The sequence below is a fragment of the Panulirus ornatus genome, chromosome 15, assembly GCF_036320965.1.
Source record: "Panulirus ornatus isolate Po-2019 chromosome 15, ASM3632096v1, whole genome shotgun sequence".
NCBI lineage: Eukaryota > Metazoa > Arthropoda > Malacostraca > Decapoda > Palinuridae > Panulirus > Panulirus ornatus.
The window spans coordinates 24,529,449-24,556,902 of NC_092238.1; the positions used below are offsets into that span (position 1 = coordinate 24,529,449).

Here is a 27,454-nt window from a genome sequence, read left to right on the forward strand (position 1 = left end):
TGAATTAAAAGATGTAATTACACACAGGCACCTATTATAATAATCTGCCAAAAGTACACTAGGATAATGTGCAGATGCATTTCTATATTCATTTTTTGTGTGTATGTGTATGTACGCACATCATATATCTCAATTCACAACTTTCCCTTTTAGGCAAGGTGTTCCATGCAAAACTTAAAAAGTGGGTCACAGCTTTTTTGTACTTTGTTTATGTTCTTACCATCTTTTTCCGCATTCATATGTGTTTCAGACATTTACTCTATGCTCTTCTATCTGAACATAGATCTTTGGTGCATTCACTCTTCATTTAACATATTTCTGTATAACTTAAAACATAATATGGTGCCATTTCAAACGATTGGGTGATGAGTTTGTCTCATTTTTTTTATCTCAACTGAGAAAATAAGTTCAATAATATTTTTTTTTTTTTTTTTTTTTATACTTTGTCGCTGTCTCCCGCGTTTGCGAGGTAGCGCAAGGAAACAGACGAAAGAAATGGCCCAACCCCCCCCCCCCATACACATGTACATACACACGTCCACACACGCAAATATACATACCTACACAGCTTTCCATGGTTTACCCCAGACGCTTCACATGCCTTGCTTCAATCCACTGACAGCACGTCAACCCCTGTATACCACATGACTCCAATTCACTCTATTTCTTGCCCTCCTTTCACCCTCCTGCATGTTCAGGCCCCGATCACACAAAATCTTTTTCACTCCATCTTTCCACCTCCAATTTGGTCTCCCTCTTCTCCTCGTTCCCTCCACCTCCGACACATATATCCTCTTGGTCAATCTCTCCTCACTCATTCTCTCCATGTGCCCAAACCATTTCAAAACACCCTCTTCTGCTCTCTCAACCACGCTCTTTTTATTTCCACACCTCTCTCTTACCCTTACGTTACTTACTCGATCAAACCACCTCACACCACACATTGTCCTCAAACATCTCATTTCCAGCACATCCATCCTCCTGCGCACATCTCTATCCATAGCCCACGCCTCGCAACCATACAACATTGTTGGAACCACTATTCCCTCAAACATACCCATTTTTGCTTTCCGAGATAATGTTCTCGACTTCCACACATTTTTCAAGGCTCCCAAAATTTTCGCCCCCTCCCCCACCCTATGATCCACTTCCGCTTCCATGGTTCCATCCGCTGACAGATCCACTCCCAGATATCTAAAACACTTCACTTCCTCCAGTTTTTCTCCATTCAAACTCACCTCCCAATTGACTTGACCCTCACCCCTACTGTACCTAATAACCTTGCTCTTATTCACATTTACTCTCAACTTTCTTCTTCCACACACTTTACCAAACTCAATAATATATTATGAAATATACTCTAATGGAAGTAGTGCATTTCTCATTGCAATTCATAATACTGCATCACCTGATAATTGTACGGTAGCCTTGTTTAACAAGTTTAGATTTCATGTGCACATTATTAAAAAAATGTAAGCAAGGAATACATGTATACAGTGACATTTTAACAAATTGGATAGAAAACATGAAATTCAGTTATGTCATTTACGAACATTTGAAATGAATGCATGTATTTGCTGTATTGTGGTTTTGCATGTGGAACTGTTTAGAGTATTACAAATATAGAAAATCAGTGTAGTAATTAGATAAAAGAATTAAATGAAGGAAACTGAATTCAAGTACTTTAGTATACTAATCTGTCGTAGTTATGCAGACAATGCCATTAATGAACATGACTGTGTTTCCCAGTAACATTTCACAGTTGATTATCTTTTCATTCAGGTCAGTCATGTATCATTTACGTCCAGATTCTGACATTTTACTTAAGTATAACTTTTTATATGTTACTAAGTGTAATTTTACATTTATAAGAAAACTTGTAAGAAATTATTTTTTGTGTAAAAAGATTATTTTTCCAAGCCTGAAATATACCCTGAGGCATAAAGGTTTGCTTACAAACTCAAGATTTTTTAAGACATTTTTGTGTTTCATTAACCATTTTTAATTGAATAAGTGCTTATCAATATGCCACTCCATAGAACTGAGTAGATCCCATTTGGGACATTTCCTCTTCCTAGTGGATCCCATGTCCCTAGAGTGGCCGGCCGTAACAAAGTAGCAGGCCAGAACCTGCTGTACAATTCTTTCATGCTCACTCACGCCGAGTCGCCAACCTAATTTTTGTGAAAAATACACATTATCATCACTGCCAGGAATTCTCCATACCATCACAATAATCTATGACTCCGTGCACCATATATAACTCAGCCACATACCTGCTTAGTTAAATGTAAAATATCCACCACACGTGATGAAAATGAGGTGCTCCAGTCGCCATGTGGTTGTCAGGTTGCCGCCCCGCCAGGAGGCCGATCCTCATTACACTAACCTTACTGAGACTTGCTCGTCAAGTGAAAAAAAAAGTCAAATAAAAGAATATGTGTTTTCCAGAGAAAATAATTTATTGATTTTATACATTCTACATAAATAGAAGCTTTGGTACATAAGAACATTGTGTTTTTCTCCATGAAGTCTTAGATACCAAGCAATACCATAAAATATTATATACAAAGAAATATATATCTTAAAGAAAAGCTTTCGATATTTGTGATATGTAGAGTATAAATATTTCTGTACAATGTATCAATTCTAAGCAAACTACACATGACAAATGCTTTTATAATTCATAATATGGTTATTGTAATTAATCTGGGCTTTGTCAGGCCACATTATTGGTAACGAAGATACTTGTAATAACCACTAAAACATTTGGTCATTTTTGGATGAGTAAAGGCAAACATTGTAAGCAGTGGCCGAAGAAAAGAAAAAACAGTTATTTTTGCATATGACAGTAGTTGCCAAAGACGACATTTTTCTCAAGTTAACACATAAGAATGATTTCTAGCAAGATTTTGACACCGTGTTAAAACAAGAAAAAATATTCAGGTAGACAAACGAGTCATAACAAAAACCATCTCATTTTGTTTTCCTGTTGGTTTTAATATCAATGGATGGCTAGAGGGTAATTAAGTCAGAATATTAAATATACAGTATATGAAAATTAAATAATTTGTCGATCTGTCAAAGTGATCGTGTATTTGAAATGCGGCTTAAGTTTTTGATGACTTGACAACCGCCATTATCCGTCGGAGGATCTGGAAAGTCACACAAGGAAGATATTTTTTGGTTAAGTGAAATAAGTATGTGTAACTTACGGTTGTAGAAACTGCACCAAACAACCAAATTTCATTTCCAAAGTAAGTTCATGAACTTTTTGAGATTCAGTGTTTCAGAGTTGTAGATTACAAACGTTTTAGCAGGATAATAGTCTCCAAAACACCCAGCCGCATAACTAGCTGATTCTATGTTTGCTAATTTGGGGCGAGTAAGCTCGGGCCAGGCTAGCTAGTTTTAGGCCATCGAACTTCTAGCATACTAACTCCAAGCTAAGTGAGTAGGGACCTACATTATGCGTTCCTTGGGTTAACAGGCTAATTGATGGCACGTGGACAGTCTCCATGGCGCTTTGGCTAACTGTAATGTTAGGTAATTGAAGGCTAATGAACTTCAAGGCATATAACTTCAGTAGAAGTTATCCAATGTTACTGGGGTTAACTACACGCTAATTCCATACCAGTTTAGGGAACAGTGGTAGCTGACCGATAACACCAAGTTCACTCGAGCTAGTCCCAGATGAACTAGCAGGACTTACCCCACTTTAATTCTTTCTTCTCATCTCATAATTATAACTATTGAGAAATTGTTCATTCTTTTGAAGTCTGACACCGTATCATTTACTCTGTTAATCTCTTCTTTATTGATTTATTGGTAAGATAATTGTTAATATTGAAATGCCTAGGTAAGTTTATCATAATATTCCTCTAAAACTTTAGTGCTCTGTATTTGATTGCACATGTTTTCTACTACTAACCATTATTCTTCCCAGATCATCATAGTCCCCTGACTGTCATTACTTAACAAATTTAGCAGTCAAACTTCCCATCAAATGGTATTGTATATTTTTTTCAAACATTGAAAATATCGTAGGTTGCAAGGGGAAGTTAGGTGGGGTTTCTATTGATTCCGAAAATTTTAATGATGTTTACTCAACTTTTTTTTTACATATTATTCTTCTCATATTATCGTAGCCTCCACATCTCTATCATTATCTAAGATCGGAATATAAAATGTTCCAAATCTTTATCCCCAGTTCTTAATCACTTTTACTTAGGTAAAGAGTTAATTGATTTGCATTTCTTCTTCTCCATGTGTTATTTTTGGAGTTAACGGGAACTTTGGCAGAAATAGAAACGTTATGCTTTACACTTATATCTGAAAAAGTGTGTGATAGAACCTCCATTATTAGATATCTGAAATCTCGGATACAGAGTGACTTTCGTGGTCTTGGTAGAAACCAGAAGAGCATGACGCCATGAACACTTGATGCCTTTTGTATCCCTAAAATGACCAGATTTTTGTAGTTTAAAGTGGAACATCTCGTGAGTAATGTAAATGTAAAAAAAAATATATATTACCTTGAGTTGAAACAGCAGAAAAAAATCTTAGCAGTCATGACTTTTTTTTTGAGTCGGCATCGCATCAAACAAAATTCATAATACGTTCTCAACAAGATTATGGTTATTAAGTTACTAAGTTATTATTGTAAGAGATTGAAGGACATTACAAGGGAGCTAGATATTGCCCTTTTTATGGTTCATATCAACAATGATATTAGTTAAAATCTTATCGGACACCTGCTATTTCCGTACGTATGCATGACAGCAAAAGTTCCATGCACTCCTATAGCTTTCTGGTACATATTTTGATAAAGGGGGACATGTATGCTAATTTTCTCAAAACGGGCATTTTGCGTCCGTCCCATGAAGTTCCTGGGGACACAGCGGGACGTACAATTCAGAAGCGGGATTGTCACGAAATCGAGACGTCTGGTCACTTCGTAGTATCCCACACGACACCTCGTACACCGACCTTATCCACCTGATATGTACCTCTAACACCGTAAAGTAACACCTACGTCTAACACCATACCCACCTGAAATTTGTACGTCTAGCACCTCAACCGTCAAACACCTAACAAGCCTAACATCATAGCTGTCGCCCTTGGGGGGGGGGGGGGGACGACATATCCCTTTTTCGCCTCTGAAAAAGTATAATGGAATGAATTTTCGCCAAATTGTACAACTGGTGGTCTGGATAGACCATCGTGCTTCCAGACAAATGTACCAAATGCTTTAAACATCATCTTTTTCACGTTTCCTTTAAAACGCGGTCGACTCTGTTTTACTCTGCATAATTGATATGTGTGTACATTCACTCCCAGAATCCATATAAGAAACGAAAAAGACACTTCCCCTACTTGAAAATCCTGGCGACGTTCCTGAATACCTTAGCAGACTGACGCCATAACCACACGATAGCGTGAATGTTTTTACATCCGAGATATTGTACGTTCTACGACCTTAGGTGGACATAGCGTTTTCAGAAATGTAAACACGATTATTTAGAAATAGCAGACATGTAGGCACCATTCTGGTGTTTCTGTGATAGTCGAGTAATCATCAGAAGACAATAAAGGTAATGGCCATTACTACTGGAAAATGAGCGTTTTAAGATCCTCAAAGTAATTTCAACTTAGAATTCCTTAACCTAACTTAGATTAGGTTTAACTTGGTTTGAGCGTCGTGAGAACTAAACATTAAAGACCTTAACCTTTAATGTTCAGGTGTTTGACTCATTTTCAGTATTGCGAATTTTAGAAACAACCTAACTACGTTTAGTTAGTATCAGGCATAAACCATAGATTAACTAAGCATAGGATTTACTCTGGTTTTAATGATGTGATATGTAGAAATCGGATTAGTTTAAATTTTGTGCATTGTATATTGTGAGTTGATCAGATTTTATGATGATTTTGCATGCTTTCTGACAGCAAATACTGATGAAGACTGAAAATGTGTAGATGACTTCCATACAAAGTAGTATACGTTCACATTTTGAAATTTGTCTTTTTCTCAGAGCTTTTACAGAACTATGAAATTTTTGAATGACTCTTTAGGAAGATTTAAGTAATTTTCTTTGATTTTTTTCGTGATTCATTTGTAACATTGATATGTATTGTCTTTGGTGGCACTGTATTTGACATCGTAATGTAGTAGCGCAGACCTCCCCCCTAACAAATGTTCATATTGAAATAAAATCTTGTAATGGAATACAACACATTATTCCTATTTTTGAGATCATATATATCTCGACTTTAAAGTGAGAATAGATGGAAAGACGATGAAATATAGGGAAACATTGTGCTTCTTTAGGCTATTTAAATGGCGCTATTTGGAGTATAAATATAGCCAAGCAGAGTCCACTATCTACTAACAGTCATGATACAATCTACATTAATGATAAAAATTTAATTCATTTTGAGTAAGAAACCCCACATGTTTTTCAAGGTATCACATGTAACGAATTTTTCGCTTGAAAATTCCGTTCGTATCTTTTAGTTGCATGAACAAATCTGGTATAGTAAAGCCGTAAATACTTAAACCTAGCAGAGTGACAAGGGAATAATATACAAATATCCACCATGGGAAATGAAAGGTGTTCCCGCTTGTCTGTGGATGTGAAAATCAGTTACGCTTTGATACTTTTCGCATAGAGGCAAATCTGTGCGTGTGTTTTAAGCAGGGCTTCGGTGCCTCACGAGAATGAGTATATAAAAACAGTTGAGCATGTCTTATCCTTAATACTTTTTAAGGCTTTCCAACGTTTTCAGCGTTCTGCAACAGACAAAAATGCATCGCAGTAACATCGTTTCCATGAATCTCTCATCCACCAATGTGATTCAGTTTCCATTATTATTCTCCGGTGTCGTCACTCAACAACATGGCAGATTCCGTGCTTCCGGCACGGTATCTGCCCCGTAGGCGAGTTCTCGTCTTCTTGCGTTCCTTTGGCCTAACAGACGGACTTGGGGAAGTGGAAGTGGAGGACGGGAGGGGTGAGAGAGGCACCGTTGTGGCTTCTTGAGTTGCCCCTGAGTCTGAGGTACCATCTAAGCGCCCGGCTGCAGTTGTAGCTTCAGCTTGAGGGAGACGGCGGCGAGCTTCGCGCGACCTTCCCGTAGTTTTGTGGATGTTCCTCATTACCAGTGACCTCACTGCTCTGGCTGGCGACGAAGGTGGGGTCGATGTAGCTGTATTCGGGTTTTTCCGCGAGAACGAAGACGGCACAAGCTTCGATTTCCTCACACTGGAGGTTGCTGGTGGGCATCTCTTATCTCTGGGTGGTGAGGCGGAGTCAAGAGAATCTCTCGTAGACGTGGATACCGAAGGGGACGCTGGGGATGTCCGCCAGGGTGTTCTTCTCTCGGAAGCGCCTGAAGGACGCGTCCGCCTGGGTCTGGTAAAAGCTCTTCTGCTGCTGGAAAAGAGCGACCTTAGCCGCTGTTGACCTAGGCGTTGCTGGCTCCTGGTGCTTTCTGTTGGGGGAAGTGAATGTTGGTGATTACAGGATTTATTAGTACTGTACCTTTTATACACATTAGAGAAAGCCCACGAACCCGGGATATTTTTTTGTGAACGCGTCTTGTTCTTACCTAAGATCTTTCTGAAAGACTGAACACTTGCCCTCCCAACCTGACTGTGAACCCCATTCCATCCATCTGACACCACTCTCCAGATTTACATTTACATGTGTGTGTGTACTGTGGACTCCTTCCATCTCTTCAACAATACATTCGTTGAAATCAACGTAACACAGGATGCAGCTTCCACACCAAAGACACCGAACGCTTACTCCTTAACTGCCTTGCACTTACCTTGCCCAGACAAACATACATCACCACACTGCATGACCTGTGGTTCCGGATGGTGGACGTAGCAAACTTCCTAAGCGCTGTGGGGGTCCCGTGAAGGGGTCCTTGGGGTTGCAAGTGTCAGGACGTGTTAGTCATTAGTGTTTTGCGTGTGTAAACACGAATTGACGTCGAGCTACAAAAGTAGAACGACTTTAGTAATAGGTTACTCACGGAAATTTTGTGTGCGTTTTTACCTCCCTCACTAAGCACATTAATGTAAAAAATAGGGATTATTGTATATTTAGGAGGGGGATGAGGAAACGGCACAAATCCCTAAGGTATTCCAGTATTAATAAGGATGCAATCAGGTAGATGTACCAACCGTTACACGGATATGATGTTAGCACTAACTTGTAAACAACCTACCAGGTTCCTCACCGTTGCAGTATGATCCCTGTACCACTGTACCTACCAGGTTCCTCACCGTCGCAGTATGATCTCTATTCCACTGTACCTACCAGGTTCCTCACCGTCGCAGTGCTGACTCTTAGCGTCTTCACTGTGATCGTCGTCATCACCGGCTGAGACCTTCTGGTCCTTCTTTCCTCCCCGGAATGAGCGCCATAATGGGGATTTCAGGAAGTCACGGCCCACTGAAGATGACTTGCTGCATGAGGGCAGGAGGCCACTTTCCGAGGACACAGAAGCCACGTCCAGGTCTTGGCTTTGGGCCTCGGGGCTCTGACCGGAGTCCTGAGTAGGTTCTTGGATGGGATTTTGGCTGGAGTCGTGACTAAGTTCTTGGCTAGGGTGTTGATTAGGTGAGTTGTCAGAGGGTGCAGCAGCTGGAGGCGAGGCAGTGGACCACTGTCCCAATATGGGCTTATATATAGGGGACGGAGGAGAGTGTTTCACGGGCAGGAGTTGTGTAGTGGGAGGGTAATGTGAGTCTTTAACTTTTCCGATAGTGAAAAGTCTTGTTGACGCAATAGATTCACTATTTGCAGATCCTGTCTTATCTACATCCATAGAATTGGTGTCAGATCCCACTTGACCTCTTCTGTTGTGAGACTGTATTTCTGGGTCGTCTTCTTGTAGTTTCAGACATCCCCCACGTGACTTTGTGGCATCGATGTCTGTGGGGTTCAGAGGCAAAGCTGCATCTTCGCCAGAACGGCTCGGCAGAACTCCGTGGGAAGCATCACTCTGGGCAGTACTACTAGGATCCTCTGTGGATCTACTTCTTGCAGCAAACAGTTCGACCGGGACATCCTTGGGATCTCTTAACTTACAGTGCATTAGCAACTTGTGGTACCTCCCGAGGGAGCGGACCTGGGAGCGGGAGTACTGGTGTCGGCGGGGAAGGCGGCCGTCCCCAGCTGTTGTGTAGAGCCTTCGACGGTTGTAATCCATGGCAGCGTACCTAGCAACACAGTCGCACGTCAGCCTCTCGTCGCGTGTGGCCACCCTGGATTCCTCGTTACCCTTGTGGGTGTCCAGTGGGGGATCATCGGTCACCGGTGGTTTCAAGGGACTTTCACTTAATGACCGAATGGAAGAATTCTTCTTTTCCGATTGTGTTTTGAGGTCACGACTGCCAGGGGACTGAGTGACTTCCCCTGATTTTGTTCCTCCCTGAGACAGGCCTGGAGGAGATCCATCATTTTCCATGACTGTTACGTCTTCATGGCTTTTCGGTAACGGATCTTCGCCATCATTATTCTGCTCTTGTCTCTCTTGAATGTCATGGGTTTGCTCCTGTGAGTGTTTGCCCTCATCATGATGGACAGTCTCACTAGCTGCTGACTGAGCGTCTATCTGCTGCTGCTTCACAGGTGACTTCTCTTTAGAGTTTGGTGAAGGCAGGTCTCTCTGGTTCTTAGTTTCCGTCACTTGGGTCTTGCTGACCGTCTTGAGAAGGGCGGGGCGCTTCAGGTCTACTGGCTGCTTTTCGTTAATGGTTCCGTACGAAGCGTAGAACTTGTGGGAGGTGCCGTTGTAGGAGTATATGGCCCTGGAGGGGCCCCGCTGGGCGCCGCGCGGCCCATCACGCCACTGCGCCTCAGGAATGCGCCATTTCGAGTCGAGAGTGGCGCCGTATCGGGTGTGGCAGGAGGCGCAGAGGCCAGCACGGACTTTTCTCTGCCGCTCTCGGTAGGTGAGGGCGAGCGCGCACCCCATCCCCGCTGCTCCCAGGAACATCCTGACGGATATAAGACGAGTGTCACCTCTGGTTATGGCCGTGCACACAGTATCATAAACAACACAGATCACCTAAACTGCGATATTCTTATATAATCTGTCATGGCAGTTTCTCAAGAAAAAACAAGAACTTAAAATATATAGAAGTCTTTAGGTGTACACCATGGACCATAGTCCGAGGACCAGCACCAGTGTTAGTACCACTTTGGGTAAGGCTTCCCTACCCTGGGCGGGACAGACCTTCACCTACTATACTTGGCCTTTGATTAATATTTCACAACAAACATACACCAGTAAAGAGTAAGTTTTCTGTATTTTTTAAGAATGACAAAAAACATGTGACTAACCTTTTTGCATCTATTATTAGAAATTTAATTTTCTCCGTGTTTTGTTTAGTGTCTGGACAAAGGATAATGCTAAGGCTTTTTGTTTCTTCCTAAACGAGATAAAATGGGTGATATATTTGGTGTATCTTATACATACCTATTAGTTCCCTCTCTAGAAAACTGACTGAATTTTTGGGGTCTTAGAGAAATAAGTTCACGTAAATTTTTAAAAGAACGAGAAATTGACACGAAAACATGGAAGATTGTGTGTGTGAAGATAGAAAGCCTCTTTTATGCTCGTGGGGTGGGAGGAAGAAATTTGAGCCATATTACATGAATTATGTAACCACAGTATGGGAGACAATAGCTGGTTGACTGACTCCTGGTGCTGTGGGAGAGGAGAGAGGGTGGGAGACTCACCAGAGGGAGGGGTTGAGGAGAAGGGTGACAGCGAAGAGCGGGGATGGGTAGTGTACGCAGAGTGCCACATGAAGGCTGAGGACGGTCAGGGAGATGAGGCTGAGCACCCCCGCCACCGCCACCCTGGCCCACCCCATCACCCTGCCGCCGCTTCCACACCTTCACCACACACCCCGCCAATAACCTCCCGACGACGCACGGTTCCACTGCGCAGTTTCACTACCCAGCCCCGATGCGCTGCTCTAGGAGACAGATCCACCGCGAAGTTTCTTCCTACAGTTTCACAGTCTGGTTTCATTAGACAGCTATACCGTGTTGGCACCAGAGAAACTTGATGAGCAGTTTAAAGACATTCTGTAAGCAGTATCTTCAGATAATTCCAATGAGAAGTGTTTAATTCAAAGACAGATTCACCGTGACTCTCCTTTGGTCTGAGGGCAGGTTACCATTTCAAGACAGTTCCTCAGCACAGCTGGATCATATAGTTGCTTCACCGCCCTCTTCATCATACAGTCCAAATGTGTACTTGGATCATGCAACCCAGCAGGTTTCATTAAAAAGTACTGCGCGCATCCACATCATCATAGTTTCACTAAAGTACCACAGAGCGGTTTCATCCAGAGGTCTGCGGTACAGTTTCAGCAGATGATCTGCGCACATTCATTGCAGCCTATACAAAGTTTCACTAAACCCCACTTTTTAGTTTCCACCAGACAGCACATTGGCAAGTTTCACCAAACAGAACCACCAAAGCGTTTCACCGGACGGCCCCTTCGTCACCAGGAAGTTCCACTACCAAGTGTCGCCATATGTCATCACTGCCCAATCATCTAATAACCTAATCACGTAGTTTCACCAGCCTCACTTCGTAGTTTCACCAGCCTCACTTCGTAGTTTCTCTAGAAGGCCTCCGTTGTATAACATTCGCCGCTTAATCTTACATATACAACACTTCAAATTTTCCTCCACCATCTTCAGTGCGCATTTACCAGACAACTTTATGCGTTGTTTCAGGAAGCATCACTTAGTTTCACCTTCTGAACTGCGCACTTTCCTCAGACATGCCTCAGGAAGTGTCGGCGAACAACAACTACTTTCACCTGTTGGCTACATTCCTTTGTACCACCTGTCATCATGCAGGTTCACCATGCACAATTACAGCGCAGCAGTGTTACTTATCACCATGTAGTTAGACCAGACAGCTGCGCAGTTTCAGGGCGCATGCCAGCTTGCAGTCCCCGCGGAGTGGCGCCGTAAATCCCGGCCGACGCCTCAAGTGGAGTCTAGCGCATCCTTAGCCTGAAAAGGGAAGGCATATGAGGATCTTATAAACAACATGCAACAACGCACTACATGCGCATACAATGGAAAAATATGAAAGGAAAGAAAAGGGAAAATTGAAGGATATTCATACGCCTTATCATCAGGGTTAGGTTAAGTTAGCTCTGTACCATTCATTTATGTCAAGAAGTGTGAATGGTTTTGAAGCTTTGGAAATGTTAAGATATGATTATAACATAAACAACTAACCCTATAAGGTAATGTAACGATAAAAAAGCGAAAGTTTCCTTTAGTTTATACAAATGTCTTAAAAAAATGAAATTGAGCGACAAGACTTTTTCAGAAAATATTGCGTTTTTGTAATGCTAGGTAAGGATGGAGTAGGGTTTCCATCTCCACATCCAGGGATGTGTACAAAATGGCCTCACCTGAAGTGACCAGGAGTGCGCATGTTTTAATTTCATCAGCAAATTAGATTTCCGAAAATAAAAGTAAAGAGGCTTTTGGAGTCGCCAGCATCCGCAGACACACCAGTGCTCGTGAGGGCTTGAATGTTACGGGTTCCGCTTGACGTCAGCAACAACAGCTATAACAACAAAAATGAATTTTAATGTTTACATAACAGCAAACTACATTCTATTGCAGTTATGATAATACTTGTATAATGCATTATTTGGTTATGGCTTTCCACTTTTTTCTCATGATGCAGAAATAAGGGAGTATTTCATGCATAAAGATGAACGGTAAAGTTTCCCATCACAACTCCTTCAAAAGATGCGTCGGTTACACCGTTTTAGGAGATTGGCTGTGATGTTCCCTTCAACAGGTGCATAAAATTTCATGCCAACTCTTGATGGAACATCTCACTTACCGTGAAAATGAGAAAAATGGTGACTATAATTTATAGAGGGATGTATAGTGCATAGTTAAGAGGGGATGTATAGTGTATAGTTAGAGATGTATAATGTATAGTTAGAGGCATGTATAGTGTATAGTTAGAGGTGATGTATAATATATAGTTAGAGGCGATGTATACTGTATAGTTAGAGGCGATGTATGATGTATAGTTAGAGGAGATGTGTAATGTATGATTAGAAAGGAAGCGAAGTTAAAGTGCTTTCATATGTGGTGTATAATATTTTGTCTGGCTTGCTTCGTAAGTTCGAAACTCGCTCAGTTGAGGAGCGTAATATGAATAAGTTCAAAGGCTTTTTTTTTTTTCAAATCGGAATTAAATGTGAAATTGAAAAATTAGTTGGTTTGATTTCATGCCAGACCGGTACAGTTGACAGACTTGATGAGATTGGAAGTGTAGAAAATATACAGTCTTAGGCACGCGTCTTTCTGTATCACAGCTTGACAGTAAAAATGATAACGTGTACCAGACTTTATCATGATAAACGCACACATAGGCTTCTGTGTTGCAATGGTTAACATTACTAACCATGATAAACATGGGCCTAACCTCAGTGTGTTCGAACCCTGGGCGCGGGGGTCGGTTCACAGCCAATCCCAGCTCTTCATCCTCTTGGGGTAGTTGACAATGGGTACCTACCTTGGATTGGTGTATGTGTGTGTGTGTGTGTGTAGAGAGAGAGAGAGAGAGAGAGAGAGAGAGAGAGAGAACTCCCGTCACTACAAATGAATAATGACAGAAAAATTGCCGGACAGTCAGTATTGGCTTGAGTAACGTTGCTACCTCGAAGTGTCATGTCCTCGGCTTAGAATTTCGAACAAAGCGCCCGTGTGGGGGTCAGCCTGGCTGTTCTTTCCTTGGTATGGTTGGTGGATGGATGGATACCTATTGTACGTTGAAGCCTGTGTATGTGTGGGTAGACATAAACTTAAAGACAACACGGGATGTGGATGCAAATTTACGTGACGGGTAACTCGAAGGGAAAACACTATCCTAGTGACACTGGAGGGGTAATTGCAAGCGGTCGTCACAATGAAAACGCTCGTCATCAAATACACAGCACATGTATAACAGTGTTGGCAACATAACCTCTTGGTAAATGGCACATTATTTAGCAATAAAAGACCCTTATATTAAGCACTCAGATTAGACCACAATTGAGATATCTGAGATCGTCGTACAAATTATTGAGTATATTCTGTCCAGTTTGTTAGGACGTGAACATTCTACGGAGAATGAGCTTCACATTTTATTTGCATAGATTTCAAGAAGCCGGTATTGCCTGCACTTTCAGTGTTGATGATAAATTCTGTTACGTGCCTCTCCTTTAGGTATATATATATATATATATATATATATATATATATATATATATATATATATATATATATATATATATATATATATCTTTTCTTTCATTCAAACTATTCGCCATTTCCCGCGTTAGCAAGGTAGCGTTAAGGACAGAGGACTGGGCCTCTGAGGGAATATCCTCACCTGGCCCCCTTCTCTGTTCCTTCTTTTGGAAAATTAAAAAAAAAAAAAAACGAGAGGGGAGGATTTCCAGCCCCCCCGCTCCCTCCCCTTTTAGTCGCCTTCTACGACACGCAGGGAATACGTGGGAAGTATTCTTTCTCCCCTATCCCTATATAATATATATATATATATATATATATATATATATATATATATATATATATATATATTTATATATATATATTCTTTTTTTTTTTTTTCTTTTTTTTTGTCGCTGTCTCTTGCGTTTGCGAGGTAGCGCAAGGAAACAGACGAAAGAAATGGCCCAACCCACCCCCATACACATGTATATACATACGTCCACACACGCAAATATACATACCTACACAGCTTTCCATGGTTTACCCCAGACGCTTCACATGCCCTGATTCAATCCACTGACAGCACGTCAACCCCGGTATACAACATCGATCCAATTCACTCTATTCCTTGCCCTCCTTTCACCCTCCTGCATGTTCAGGCCCCGATCACACAAAATCTTTTTCACTCCATCTTTCCACCTCCAATTTGGTCTCCCACTTCTCCTCGTTCCCTCCACCTCCGACACATATATCCTCTTGGTCAATCTTTCCTCACTCATTCTCTCCATGTGCCCAAACCATTTCAAAACACCCTCTTCTGCTCTCTCAACCACGCTCTTTTTATTTCCACACATCTCTCTTACCCTTACGTTACTTACTCGATCAAACCACCTCACACCACATATTGTCCTCAAACATCTCATTTCCAGCACATCCATCCTCCTGCGCACAACTCTATCCATAGCCCACGCCTCGCAACCATACAACATTGTTGGAACCACTATTCCTTCAAACATACCCATTTTTGCTTTCCGAGATAATGTTCTCGACTTCCACACATTCTTCAAGGCTCCCAGGATTTTCGCCCCCTCCCACACCCTATGATCCACTTCCGCTTCCATGGTTCCATCCGCTGCCAGATCCACTCCCAGATATCTAAAACACTTTACTTCCTCCAGTTTTTCTCCATTCAAACTTAACTCCCAATTGACTTGACCCTCAACCCTACTGTACCTAATAACCGTGCTCTTATTCACATTTACTCATAATTTTCTTCTTTCACACATTTTACCAAACTCAGTCACCAGCTTCTGCAGTTTCTCACATGAATCAGCCACCAGCGCTGTATCATCAGCGAACAACAACTGACTCATATATATATATATATATATATATATATATATATATATATATATATATATATATATATATATATATATATATATATATATACACACACACACACACACACACACACACACACACACAAAAGACATACACCACTACCAGTCATCCGTGTTTGAATTCATTTCATGATCTACATTGAAACTTGAGTGTATGATTAAAGTTAAACCATAAACATATGTGTTAACGTAATAATTTACAGTATTGTCAGTATTATTATTAACATAAATCTTTGTTTATGTGTACTGTCGTAATTTTCAGAATCAACGTTATAATTGTTGTTATTGCTGTTATGTTCAGGGAATTCCTTATTTCCCATATTTCTTATAAATGAGCTTCATTGTGTGTATGTGTACGTGTGTGTGTGTGTGTGTGTGTGTGTGTGTGTGTGTGTGTGTGTGTGTGTGGAGCCCTGAGCCAGACCCAGTTCTGGTAGCGGCCTTGTGCCCGGCCCCTGCTTAGGATTTAATTAATCATAGGATTTTCCAAGAAGTTTGATCTCTCTCTCTCTCTCTCTCTCTCTCTCTCTCTCTCTCTCTCTCTCTCTCTCTCTCTCTCTCTCTCTCTCTCTCTCTCTCTCAGGCTGAGAGAGAGAGAGTCATCAGGTATTATCATCATCACGAACACAACTTCCTGACAGTCATCGTAGTGGAGTGTGGTGTCGTTGGACGATCCGTGAATAAAGCAAATTTGGTTAAGGAAATAATGGCTGGTTTTGTGTGGAGTTCAGGAAGGTAAATCCCGCGAGCATTGCCAGCCCGTGTCGCTTCCTTTCGTTCTCCTTCCTCAGTACTTCGTTCAGTTGACCTCTGTCGTTTCGTACACTTATTTGCCAATGACCTTTACCTGTTTGGGTCTTGTCATTATATTTTTCCGTCATCAATTTCCTGTTTTTTGTCTTTCAATGAAGATAATAAAGACTTGAGTGTGAGGCGGAGGAGGGTGGGCGGGCTTCCGGTTGGTGGTTGATGGCGTCACCGGGAAACGATGGCGTAATTTGATCCTTGATTAGCCGGAACTTGCAGCACTGCGGCAGCCCATCAAACTTTAAATCACTACCTTTTTCTGAAGGGCCAAGAAAGGGCTGAGAGAGGGGGGGCTGGGGCTCTGGTGGGTGGAGAGTAAGATAAGCTAACAAGAGAGAGAGAGAGAGAGAGAGAGAGAGAGAGAGAGAGAGAGAGAGAGAGAGAGAGAGAGAGGTTCATGAACGATATCTTGTGGTAGAGGGCTGCGGGCTGCGGGGTTGTGTTAGGTTAGGTTTGTGCGGTACGGGACCCGCCCGCCCTCCGGCCACACCCTACGGACCCAGCAGGCACTATCCACACACCGCACCATGACCTACACTCCTCACCTACTGACGGAGGAGAATACTTCTTGATGCTTCCTGGAAGAAGAGAGGAAGGGTCTGCGAGCAGGTGAGAGGAGAGAGAGAGAGAGAGAGAGAGAGAGAGAGAGAGAGAGAGAGAGAGAGAGAGAGAGAGAGAGAGAGAGAGAGAGAGAGGTAGAAGACAGAGGGACTGGTGTGGAAAGTCGATGCCGGAGTGATGGGCGTGTCGCCTTGTGTTGCCTGGGCTGGGGAGGAGGGGATGGCCTTCCTCACGTGACGCGCTCCTCCGGCTGGTGTATGTCACACACACACACACACACACACACACACACACATACACACACACACATAATTAAATACAAACACGTGTAAAACGAGGACACACAGACATACATACGTACACATACACGAACGGTTGCCATGCAAATTGGTAAATATGTAAACACACGCATACATACACGTATGTGTGGCTGTTTATAACAAATTATTTATCTCCTTATAAGTACCTCCCCCCATTAATATATGTAATTTTCTTTTTCCATGTGCTTAACATTCTGTAAGACTCATGTTACGATCACTTCAGTTAAGTGATTTATACTCATAGTATCTATGTAAAATGAATTACCCTTTCCGTTTAAATCCGGTATATATATATATATATATATATATATATATATATATATATATATATATATATATATATATATATATATATATATATATATTTTTTTTTTTTTTTTTTTTTTTTTTTGCCGCTGTCTCCCGCGTTTGCGAGGCAGCGCAAGGAAACAGACGAAAGAAGTGGCCCAACCCACCCCCATACACATGCCTTGATTCAATCCACTGACAGCACGTCAACCCCGGTATACCACATCGCTCCAATTCGCTCTATTCTTTGCCCTCCTTTCACCCTCCTGCATGTTCAGGCCCCGATCACACAAAATCTTTTTCACTCCATCTTTCCACCTCCAATTTGGTCTCCCTCTTCTCCTCGTTCCCTCCACCTCCGACACATATATCCTCTTGGTCAATCTTTCCTCACTCATTCTCTCCATGTGACCAAACCATTTCAAAACACCCTCTTCTGCTCTCTCAACCACGCTCTTTTTATTTCCACACATCTCTCTTACCCTTACGTTACTTACTCGGATCAAACCACCTCACACCACACATTGTCCTCAAACATCTCATTTCCAGCACATCCATCCTCCTGCGCACAACTCTATCCATAGTCCACGCCTCGCAACCATACAACATTGTTGGAACCACTATTCCTTCAAACATACCCATTTTTGCTTTCCGAGATAATGTTCTCGACTTCCACACATTCTTCAAGGCTCCCAGAATTTTCGCCCCCTCCCCCACCCTATGATCCACTTCCGCTTCCATGGTTCCATCCGCTGCCAGATCCACTCCCAGATATCTAAAACACTTCACTTCCTCCAGTTTTTCTCCATTCAAACTCACCTCCCAATTGAATTGACCCTCAACCCTACTGTACCTAATAACCTTGCTCTTATTCACATTTACTCTTAACTTTCTTCTTTCACACACTTTACCAAACTCAGTCACCAGCTTCTGCAGTTTCTCACATGAATCAGCCACCAGCGCTGTATCATCAGCGAACAACAACTGACTCACTTCCCAAGCTCTCTCATCCCCAACAGACTTCATACTTGCCCCTCTTTCCAAAACTCTTGCATTCACCTCCCTAACAACCCCATCCATAAACAAATTAAACAACCATGGAGACATCACACACCCCTGCCGCAAACCAATCACTTTCCTCTCTTCCTACACGTACACATGCCTTACATCCTCGATAAAAACTTTTCACTGCTTCTAACAACTTTCCTCCCACACCATATATTCTTAATACCTTCCACAGAGCATCTCTATCAACTCTATCATATGCCTTCTCCAGATCCATAAATGCTACATACAGATCCATTTGCTTTTCTAAGTATTTCTCACATACATTCTTCAAAGCAAACACCTGATCCACACATCCTCTACCACTTCTGAAACCACACTGCTCTTCCCCAATCTGATGCTCTGTACATGCCTTCACCCTCTCAAACAATACCCTCCCATATAATTTACCAGGAATACTCAACAAACTTATACCTCTGTAATTTGAGCACTCACTCTTATCCCCTTTGCCTTTGTACAATGGCACTATGCACGCATTCCGCCAATCCTCAGGCACCTCACCATGAGTCATACATACATTAAATAACCTTACCAACCAGTCAACAATACAGTCACCCCCTTTTTTAATAAATTCACTGCAATACCATCCAAACCTGCTGCCTTGCCGGCTTTCATCTTCCGCAAAGCTTTTACTACCTCTTCTCTGTTTACCCAATCATTTTCCCTAACCCTCTCACTTTGCACACCACCTCGACCCAAACACCCTATATCTGCCACTCTGTCATCAGACACATTCAACAAACCTTCAAAATACTCATTCCATCTCCTTCTCACATCACCACTACTTGTTATCACCTCCCCATTTACGCCCTTCACTGAAGTTCCCATTTGCTCCCTTGTCTTACGCACCCTATTTACCTCCTTCCAGAACATCTTTTTATTCTCCCTAAAATTTACTGATAGTCTCTCACCCCAACTCTCATTTGCCCTTTTTTTCACCTCTTGCACCTTTCTCTTGACCTCCTGTCTCTTTCTTTTATACTTCTCCCACTCAATTGCATTTTTTCCCTGCAAAAATCGTCCAAATGCCTCTCTCTTCTCTTTCACTAATACTCTTACTTCTTCATCCCACCACTCACTACCCTTTCTAAACAGCCCACCTCCCACTCTTCTCATGCCACAAGCATCTTTTGCGCAATCCATCACTGATTCCCTAAATACATCCCATTCCTCCCCCACTCCCCTTACTTCCATTGTTCTCACCTTTTTCCATTCTGTACACAGTCTCTCCTGATACTTCTTCACACAGGTCTCCTTCCCAAGCTCACTTACTCTCAGCACCTTCTTCATCCCAACATTCACTCTTCTTTTCTGAAAACCCATACTAATCTTCACCTTAGCCTCCACAAGATAATGATCAGACATCCCTCCAGTTGCACCTCTCAGCACATTGACATCCAAAAGTCTCTCTTTCGCACGCCTGTCAATTAACACGTAATCCAATAACGCTCTCTGGCCATCTCTCCTACTTACATAAGTATACTTATGTATATCTCGCTTTTTAAACCAGGTATTCCCAATCATCAGTCCTTTTTCAGCACATAAATCTACAAGCTCTTCACCATTTCCATTTACAACACTGAACACCCCATGCATACCAATTATTCCCTCAACTGCCACATTACTCACCTTTGCATTCAAATCACCCATCACTATAACCCGGTCTCGTGCATCAAAACCGCTAACACACTCATTTAGCTGCTCCCAAAACACTTGCCTCTCATGATCTTTCTTCTCATGCCCAGGTGCATATGCACCAATAATCACCCACCTCTCTCCATCAACTTTCAATTTCACCCATATTAATCGAGAATTTACTTTCTTACATTCTATCACATACTCCCACAACTCCTGTTTCAAGAGTATTGCTACTCCTTCCCTTGCTCTTGTCCTCTCACTAACCCCTGACTTCACTCCCCAGACATTTCCAAACCACTCTTCCCCTTTACCCTTGAGCTTCGTTTCACTCAGAGCCAAAACATCCAGGTTCCTTTCCTCAAACATACTACCTATCTCTCCTTTTTTCACATCTTGGTTACATCCACACACATTTAGGCACCCCACTCTGAGCCTTCGAGGAGGATGAGCACTCCCCGCGTGACTCCTTCTGTTTCCCATTTTAGAAAGTTAATACAAGGAGGGGAGGATTTCCGGCCCCCCGCTCCCGTCCCCTCTAGTCGCTTTCTACGACACGCGAGGAATACGTGGGAAGTATATATATATATATATATATATATATATATATATATATATATATATATATATATATATATATATATATATATATATCTCCCTGGGGATAGGGGAGAAAGAATACTTCCCACGTATTCCCTGCGTGTCGTAGAAGGCGACTAAATGGGGAGGGAGCGGGTGGCTGGAAATCCTCCCCTCTCGTTTTTTTTTTTTTTTTTTTTTTTTTTTTTTTTTTTTTTTTTTCCAAAAGAAGGAACAGAGAAGGGGGCCAGGTGAGGATTTTCCCTCTAAGGCCCAGTCCTCTGTTCTTAGCGCTACCTCGCAAGTGCGGGAAATGGCGAATCGTATGAAAAAAAAAAATATATATATATATATATGTATATATATATATATATATATATATATATATATATATATATATATATATATATATATATATATGGACGTTTTCTAGTCTTTGGTAAAGCGTTTGACGAAGTAAACTGTAGACTTTTGATAAAGCATCATAGATATATTGCAGGTGAACTAGGTTAATGATTGTTTCATTCAGTAGGACGTTCCCTAGGGAGTATTATGAGCAACGGTATGAGCTTCAGTGCTTTTGGTACTCATGATTGCAAACGCTGACGGAGACGTTAAAGCCAAATAAAGATTGTTATGGTCATGAGAACTTTCACGACGAGCGACAGAGGGAGGCTCATGATGAAGATTACTATTGTATAAAACAGTAAAACTGGTCTCTGTTGTGTCATGTCAACAGTGCGACAAAAAATGGAAATAAGTTAGAGGTCAAAAGCTCTTGACATGCAAGATCAAGAGGATGTAACGTGGAACACAAGACGATGAAAAAGACTCTCTCACTCTACAGCTCCAGAAATAAAGAAAAAACCTTATACAAGATAGTCTAAGTTTGGATCTGAAAACACCCTGTGGTATGACTGAGAGATATCAGAATTATACGAGAGTCCAGCGACCACACAGACGTATGAAAGAAAACGAAATATGGATGTAGTCAGTGTCAGATGAACTCTGGGTCGGTAATTACGGGTTGTGTGGCGGCAGAGAAAAACGCTGTTGTTCATTAAATAAGACGCAGTGAGCACTACGCCATGGCCTTGCTTTCTGGCAACGTCTCGTCGCAGATAGCCGTAGGTAGGTGTTGTTTATGTTACTGCTGTATGTTTGGATGACAAAAATCGTCCCAGGTGTCGGGAGCCAAATTCAACAAAGCATTAATCATTAATTTGTTTGTCCATGACTGTGTTTGTGTTATTGTGTTTATACAAATATTTGTAAGTGTGAAATTAAAAAAATTATGTGCTCGTATCTCTGTTCCTGTGTGATTACTCTGTGATTACTATTTGTGTACGCTTTGTGCATATGTGATTACTATTTGTGTTTACTCTTTGCGTATTACGGGGAGAGACCATTACGCCTGTGTTGCCCAACCTCTTAACCTTATATATGTACCTGTTCATTGACCAGCCTCGAGGGAAGGATGGACAGCTGGGTGAGCTATGGGCCGACTTCTGCGTCCAGGATTCGAACCTGGTTAGGCTTGTGCATGAATCATGGTCAGTGTAGCTATCTTCTACACTATGGAAGCCGATAAGATTTTGTGTTTGTGTTTGTTCTGTCCCAACATCTTGCGAAGGGCTGTTAACTGTCTACGTCATCAAGCTGGTTTAAAAGCTTGGAGGTTGTGATCAGGTCACCTCTTACTCACCTTTCGTGTATGCATGCACGTGCATATGTTTGTTTGTATGATGTTAACCTGGTATCATTACGGTTGCCGCACTTTATCACATTTCCCTTAAATGATAACAAAAAACAGAAGAAACATTACATTAGGAAAGAAAAACTAATGTTAGAGTGAACTGAAGGGTTGAAGGAGGCAGCTCCCGCTCAAGTGACTTACAAAACTCAAAAGAACTTGGGTCTTAAGAGGTCGTCTTGAGTGAGCACCGAGCCTGATGAAGGAGGCCCAGAGGGTGCTCTAATTGGGCTTCACCTGAGGGGCAGGTGTCTATCCTCTGTAGGTGGGTTGGCTGGTGGCTTAGTTGGCCCTCACATACATACGTATATCCGTTCAGTTGGCTAGCGTGTACCCATGGACGTACAGACACAAGCATACGCAAGTACACTCACAAAGTCGAAGACACACATATAAGCACATACAAGACGCGTCCCCACGTGTACAGAACTCCTTTTCCACACAGAAGACATAGGTACAACTAGGTAATAACATACATACACACACAAGAGATATACTCGTGTACACACCGACGAAGGAAAGCACACTCGTGATCATTACCCGTATGGAACTTGAAGGTGGTCACCATCTGCCGCCTAATCATCCTTCCGTCCAGCGTGGGTGGCTGGAGGGCTTGATTTCACCCCACACCTCCCTTCCGTACCCCTGTCAGTGGTTTTGTTGCGTGCGTATCGTGTGTGGTCATGCAGGAGCCCAGGCTGGTCATGCGTGCCCCACCATGGGTCAGACGTACTGTGCAGGCTTCATTCTGAGCATCCCTGTGTTCCTGGGTCGTGACGCCGAGCAAGGTATGGCTGGCTTCCCTCACATCCCTTGCCATGGCCTCCCTCACACCCCTTGCCACATGATTCTCTAGAGATAAGTCAGGGTTGAGAACCACTCTGAGGTTCCTTTGGCAGTGTGATTCCCGTCATACCCCTGTGTCGTGCTTCAACCCTGCTCTGTTGCCAGCCTTCTCCATCCTTGTTAATTTACACATTCGTCTCCGTTAATCTTCATGATCAAGAAGTCCATCCTCAGTACTGCAGAATATGTCTTGTTTTACTATGTATAATATGTTGAGTTTCTATGCCTCTCTTTTTTTACGAGTTGTTGTTGTTGTTGTTTTGTGTGTGTGTGTGTGTGTGTGTGTGTGTGTGTGTGTGTGTGTGTGTGTGTGTGTGTATGTGCGTGTGCCTGTAAATATTTCTGAGCATATGCATGTGTTTGTGTATGTGTGTAAAGTTTTTATTTGTGTTTTTGTGCATGTTTATATGTGTATATTGGTACAGGTTTATATGTTGCATTTTTGTGCATCGTCACTTATATGTATTTAGGTGTGAACGTGCATGAGGGGGAGAGAGAGGGGGGGGGGGAATGGTTGCTATGTATCCTTGTATAAAGCCAGAGATATCTTCATGGCAGGACAGCCACAGGAAGGCGAGATATCATCCAAGGGGATAGGTTTTCTTGGGGGAAATGACATCACTGAAGAATTCTTACCTTCTGCTTCATCTTAACCAAGACTCTGAGACCGGTCCAGTCGGTTTGTGGGGCCATCCGTGCGTCTGTCTGTAGGGTCGTCCGTGCGTCCGTTTTCGTCTTCGTTTGAAGAGTCGCACTGTGTGTGTGTGTGTGTGTGTGTGTATATATATATATATATATATATATATATATATATATATATATATATATATATATATATATATATATATATATATATATATTTTATTTATATTTATCATACTTAACTGCTGTCTCCCGCATTAGCGAGGTAGCGCAAGGAAACAGACAAGGAATGGTCCAACCCACTCACATACACATGTATATACACAAACACCCACACCCGCACATAAACATACATATATATACATATCTTTTCCTTCTTTCAAACCATTCGCCACTTTCCGCATCAGCAAGGCAGCGCCAAGAACAGAGGATATGTACGTGTGTGTGTGTAGGTGTGTATAATGACTTATTTGTAATTGCTTATCTGTACCGTATGGAGAGAGAGAGAGAGAGAGAGAGAGAGAGAGAGAGAGAGAGAGAGAGAGAGAGAGCGTTGTACTCGCGTGGTGCTCACCGCAGGAAATTTAAAAGCGCAGAACAAAGCCGCGTGACGTACATGTTGTCGAGTGTTATGTGTAAGATGGAGAGAAAGTGTGGTTGTGGACTGATTGCCAACAACCTACGTGTATGTGAGCCAAGGAGGGAACTTGACAGCCACCACTGCTTCGCCGACGTTTGTGTGTGATTGTTATGTGTGTGTTACGGAGGGAGAGTTTACCGCTCATGTTACCACGTCTCTTACTTAACTTGGTTTATATAAATCACGTCTTTCTATTATTAACAACCATGGCCTCCAGTGGGTCTGGGGGCCTCCTATGTATCATCCATGGCTTCCCATGGATGGGGTTCTCCTATATGCCAACTGTGGCCTTCATAGGCTTGATATACAAGTATTTGATGATGATTTTTTCATTAATATAGAAACATTGTCGCCGGATATCGAATTTCATAATGCTACCAAAAAAAGAGGAAAAACCTAAGATAAAGGTTGACACGTCTGTAGGGAAGCAGCAGCACTCGTGACGCGGGGGTCACTAACACTGTCCTTGATCACGGCTGCCCGACCCGTGGTGAGGATAGCGTGACTTAATCTTGACCTTCAACGATGAGGTTAAAGGCCAGGTCATCATGCCTACTTGCCGTAAGGTAATGCAGGTGACACACTAGCCAAGAACACGGACTGTTTGTCTTCGCGTATTCATGTTTGTTGTTTGGTTTAATGGCTGTCGTGTGGTCAGGATTATTAGACCAAAATGAGAGGAGAGGATTTCCAGCCTCCCGCTCCCTTCCATTTTAGTCGCCTTCTACGACACGCAGGGAATACGTGGGAAGTATTCTTTCTTCCCTGTCTCCAGGGATAAGGAATATATATATATATATATATATATATATATATATATATATATATATATATATATATATATATATATATAGGAAGAGAGGAAAGTGATTGGTTCTCAGTGAATGTAGGTTTGCGGCAGGGGTGTGTGATGTCTCCATGGTTGTTTAATTTGTTTATGGATGGGGTTGTTAGGGAGGTAAATGCAAGAGTTTTGGAAAGAGGGGCAAGTATGAAGTCTGTTGGGGATGAGAGAGCTTGGGAAGTGAGTCAGTTGTTGTTCGCTGATGATACAGCGCTGGTGGCTGATTCATGTGAGAAACTGCAGAAGCTGGTGACTGAGTTTGGTAAAGTGTGTGGAAGAAGAAAGTTAAGAGTAAATGTGAATAAGAGCAAGGTTATTAGGTACAGTAGGGTTGAGGGTCAAGTCAATTGGGAGGTGAGTTTGAATGGAGAAAAACTGGAGGAAGTGAAGTGTTTTAGATATCTGGGAGTGGATCTGGCAGCGGATGGAACCATGGAAGCGGAAGTGGATCATAGGGTGGGGGAGGGGGCGAAAATTCTGGGGGCCTTGAAGAATGTGTGGAAGTCGAGAACATTATCTCGGAAAGCAAAAATGGGTATGTTTGAAGGAATAGTGGTTCCAACATTGTTGTATGGTTGAGAGGCGTGGGCTATGGATAGAGTTGTGCGCAGGAGGATGGATGTGCTGGAAATGAGATCTTTGAGGACAATGTGTGGTGTGAGGTGGTTTGATCGAGTGAGTAACGTAAGGGTAAGAGAGATGTGTGGAAATAAAAAGAGCGTGGTTGAGAGAGCAGAAGAGGGTGTTTTGAAGTGGTTTGGGCACATGGAGAGAATGAGTGAGGAAAGATTGACCAAGAGGACATATGTGTCGGAGGTGGAGGGAACGAGGAGAAGAGGGAGACCAAATTGGAGGTGGAAAGATGGAGTGAAAAAGATTTTGTGTGATCGGGGCCTGAACATGCAGGAGGGTGAAAGGAGGGCAAGGAATAGAGTGAATTGGAGCGATGTGGTATACCAGAGTTGACGTGCTGTCAGTGGATTGAATCAAGGCATGTGAAGCGTCTGGGGTAAACCATGGAAAGCTGTGTAGGTATGTATATTTGCGTGTGTGGACGTATGTATATACATGTGTATGGGGGGGGGGTTGGGCCATTTCTTTCGTCTGTTTCCTTGCGCTACCTCGCAAACGCGGGAGACAGCGACAAAGTATAATATATATATATATATATATATATATATATATATATATATATATATATATATATATATATATATATGTGTGTGTGTGTGTGTGTGTGTAATTATGATCAGCGAACCGGCTATGTTCAAATTCACTGGATAGCAATAAGTGGCAACATTCTCTTTGAGTTACCGTACTGTTGATTTAAAAAAATTGTCGATGTTTACATGAATACCCAGCACATTTGTTTCATGACAGAGAAATGGAAAACCCAAAGGTCATTATACAATGCTCTGATTTTTCATAAGCCCTGGAGCATTATTTTAGAGCTTTGTTCTTCAAACTCATTAACTGCTCTGTTATATTACGAAAATCCTTTGTTTCATCTGGCTATCCTTTCGTGTTTTTTTTTTTCATTGATAACAAATGATGGCTTTTTGTTGGCCGTGTGTTGTGGAAAAATAACAGATTTTTTTGCTGACAACAAAACCCACAGAGGTGGGTGGTGGGTGCCAGGTGGGTTGGGCTGGGCTGGAGGTGGGCGGCCACACACAATCCTAGTCTCCCACGGTTTTCGTTAGTAACGGTGTCTGCACTCATGTAGGAGAAACGTTACGACCCTCGAGCACGACGGTAAGACTTGAGTACGATGGT

At 42.2% G+C, this 27,454-nt stretch overlaps 1 protein-coding gene across 2 annotated transcripts in view; it reads right to left on the reverse strand.

Moving 5' to 3' along the window:
- Positions 1-2,423: 2,423 nt before the first annotated feature.
- Positions 2,424-27,454, reverse strand: part of LOC139753768 (uncharacterized) — a 75,585-nt gene continuing 50,554 nt past the window's right edge. The window contains exons 2-5 of one of the 2 annotated variants that reach the window (XM_071670604.1): positions 12,471-12,628; positions 10,762-12,060; positions 8,332-10,016; positions 2,424-7,495 (exon numbers count right to left, since the gene is read on the reverse strand). In XM_071670604.1, the coding sequence (XP_071526705.1) occupies positions 6,873-7,495; positions 8,332-10,016; positions 10,762-10,898 (2,445 nt within the window). In that variant the 5' untranslated portion in view covers positions 10,899-12,060; positions 12,471-12,628 and the 3' untranslated portion in view covers positions 2,424-6,872. The remainder of the gene's footprint in view (positions 7,496-8,331; positions 10,017-10,761; positions 12,061-12,470; positions 12,629-27,454) is intronic. The other variant, XM_071670605.1, reaches the window with a different exon arrangement.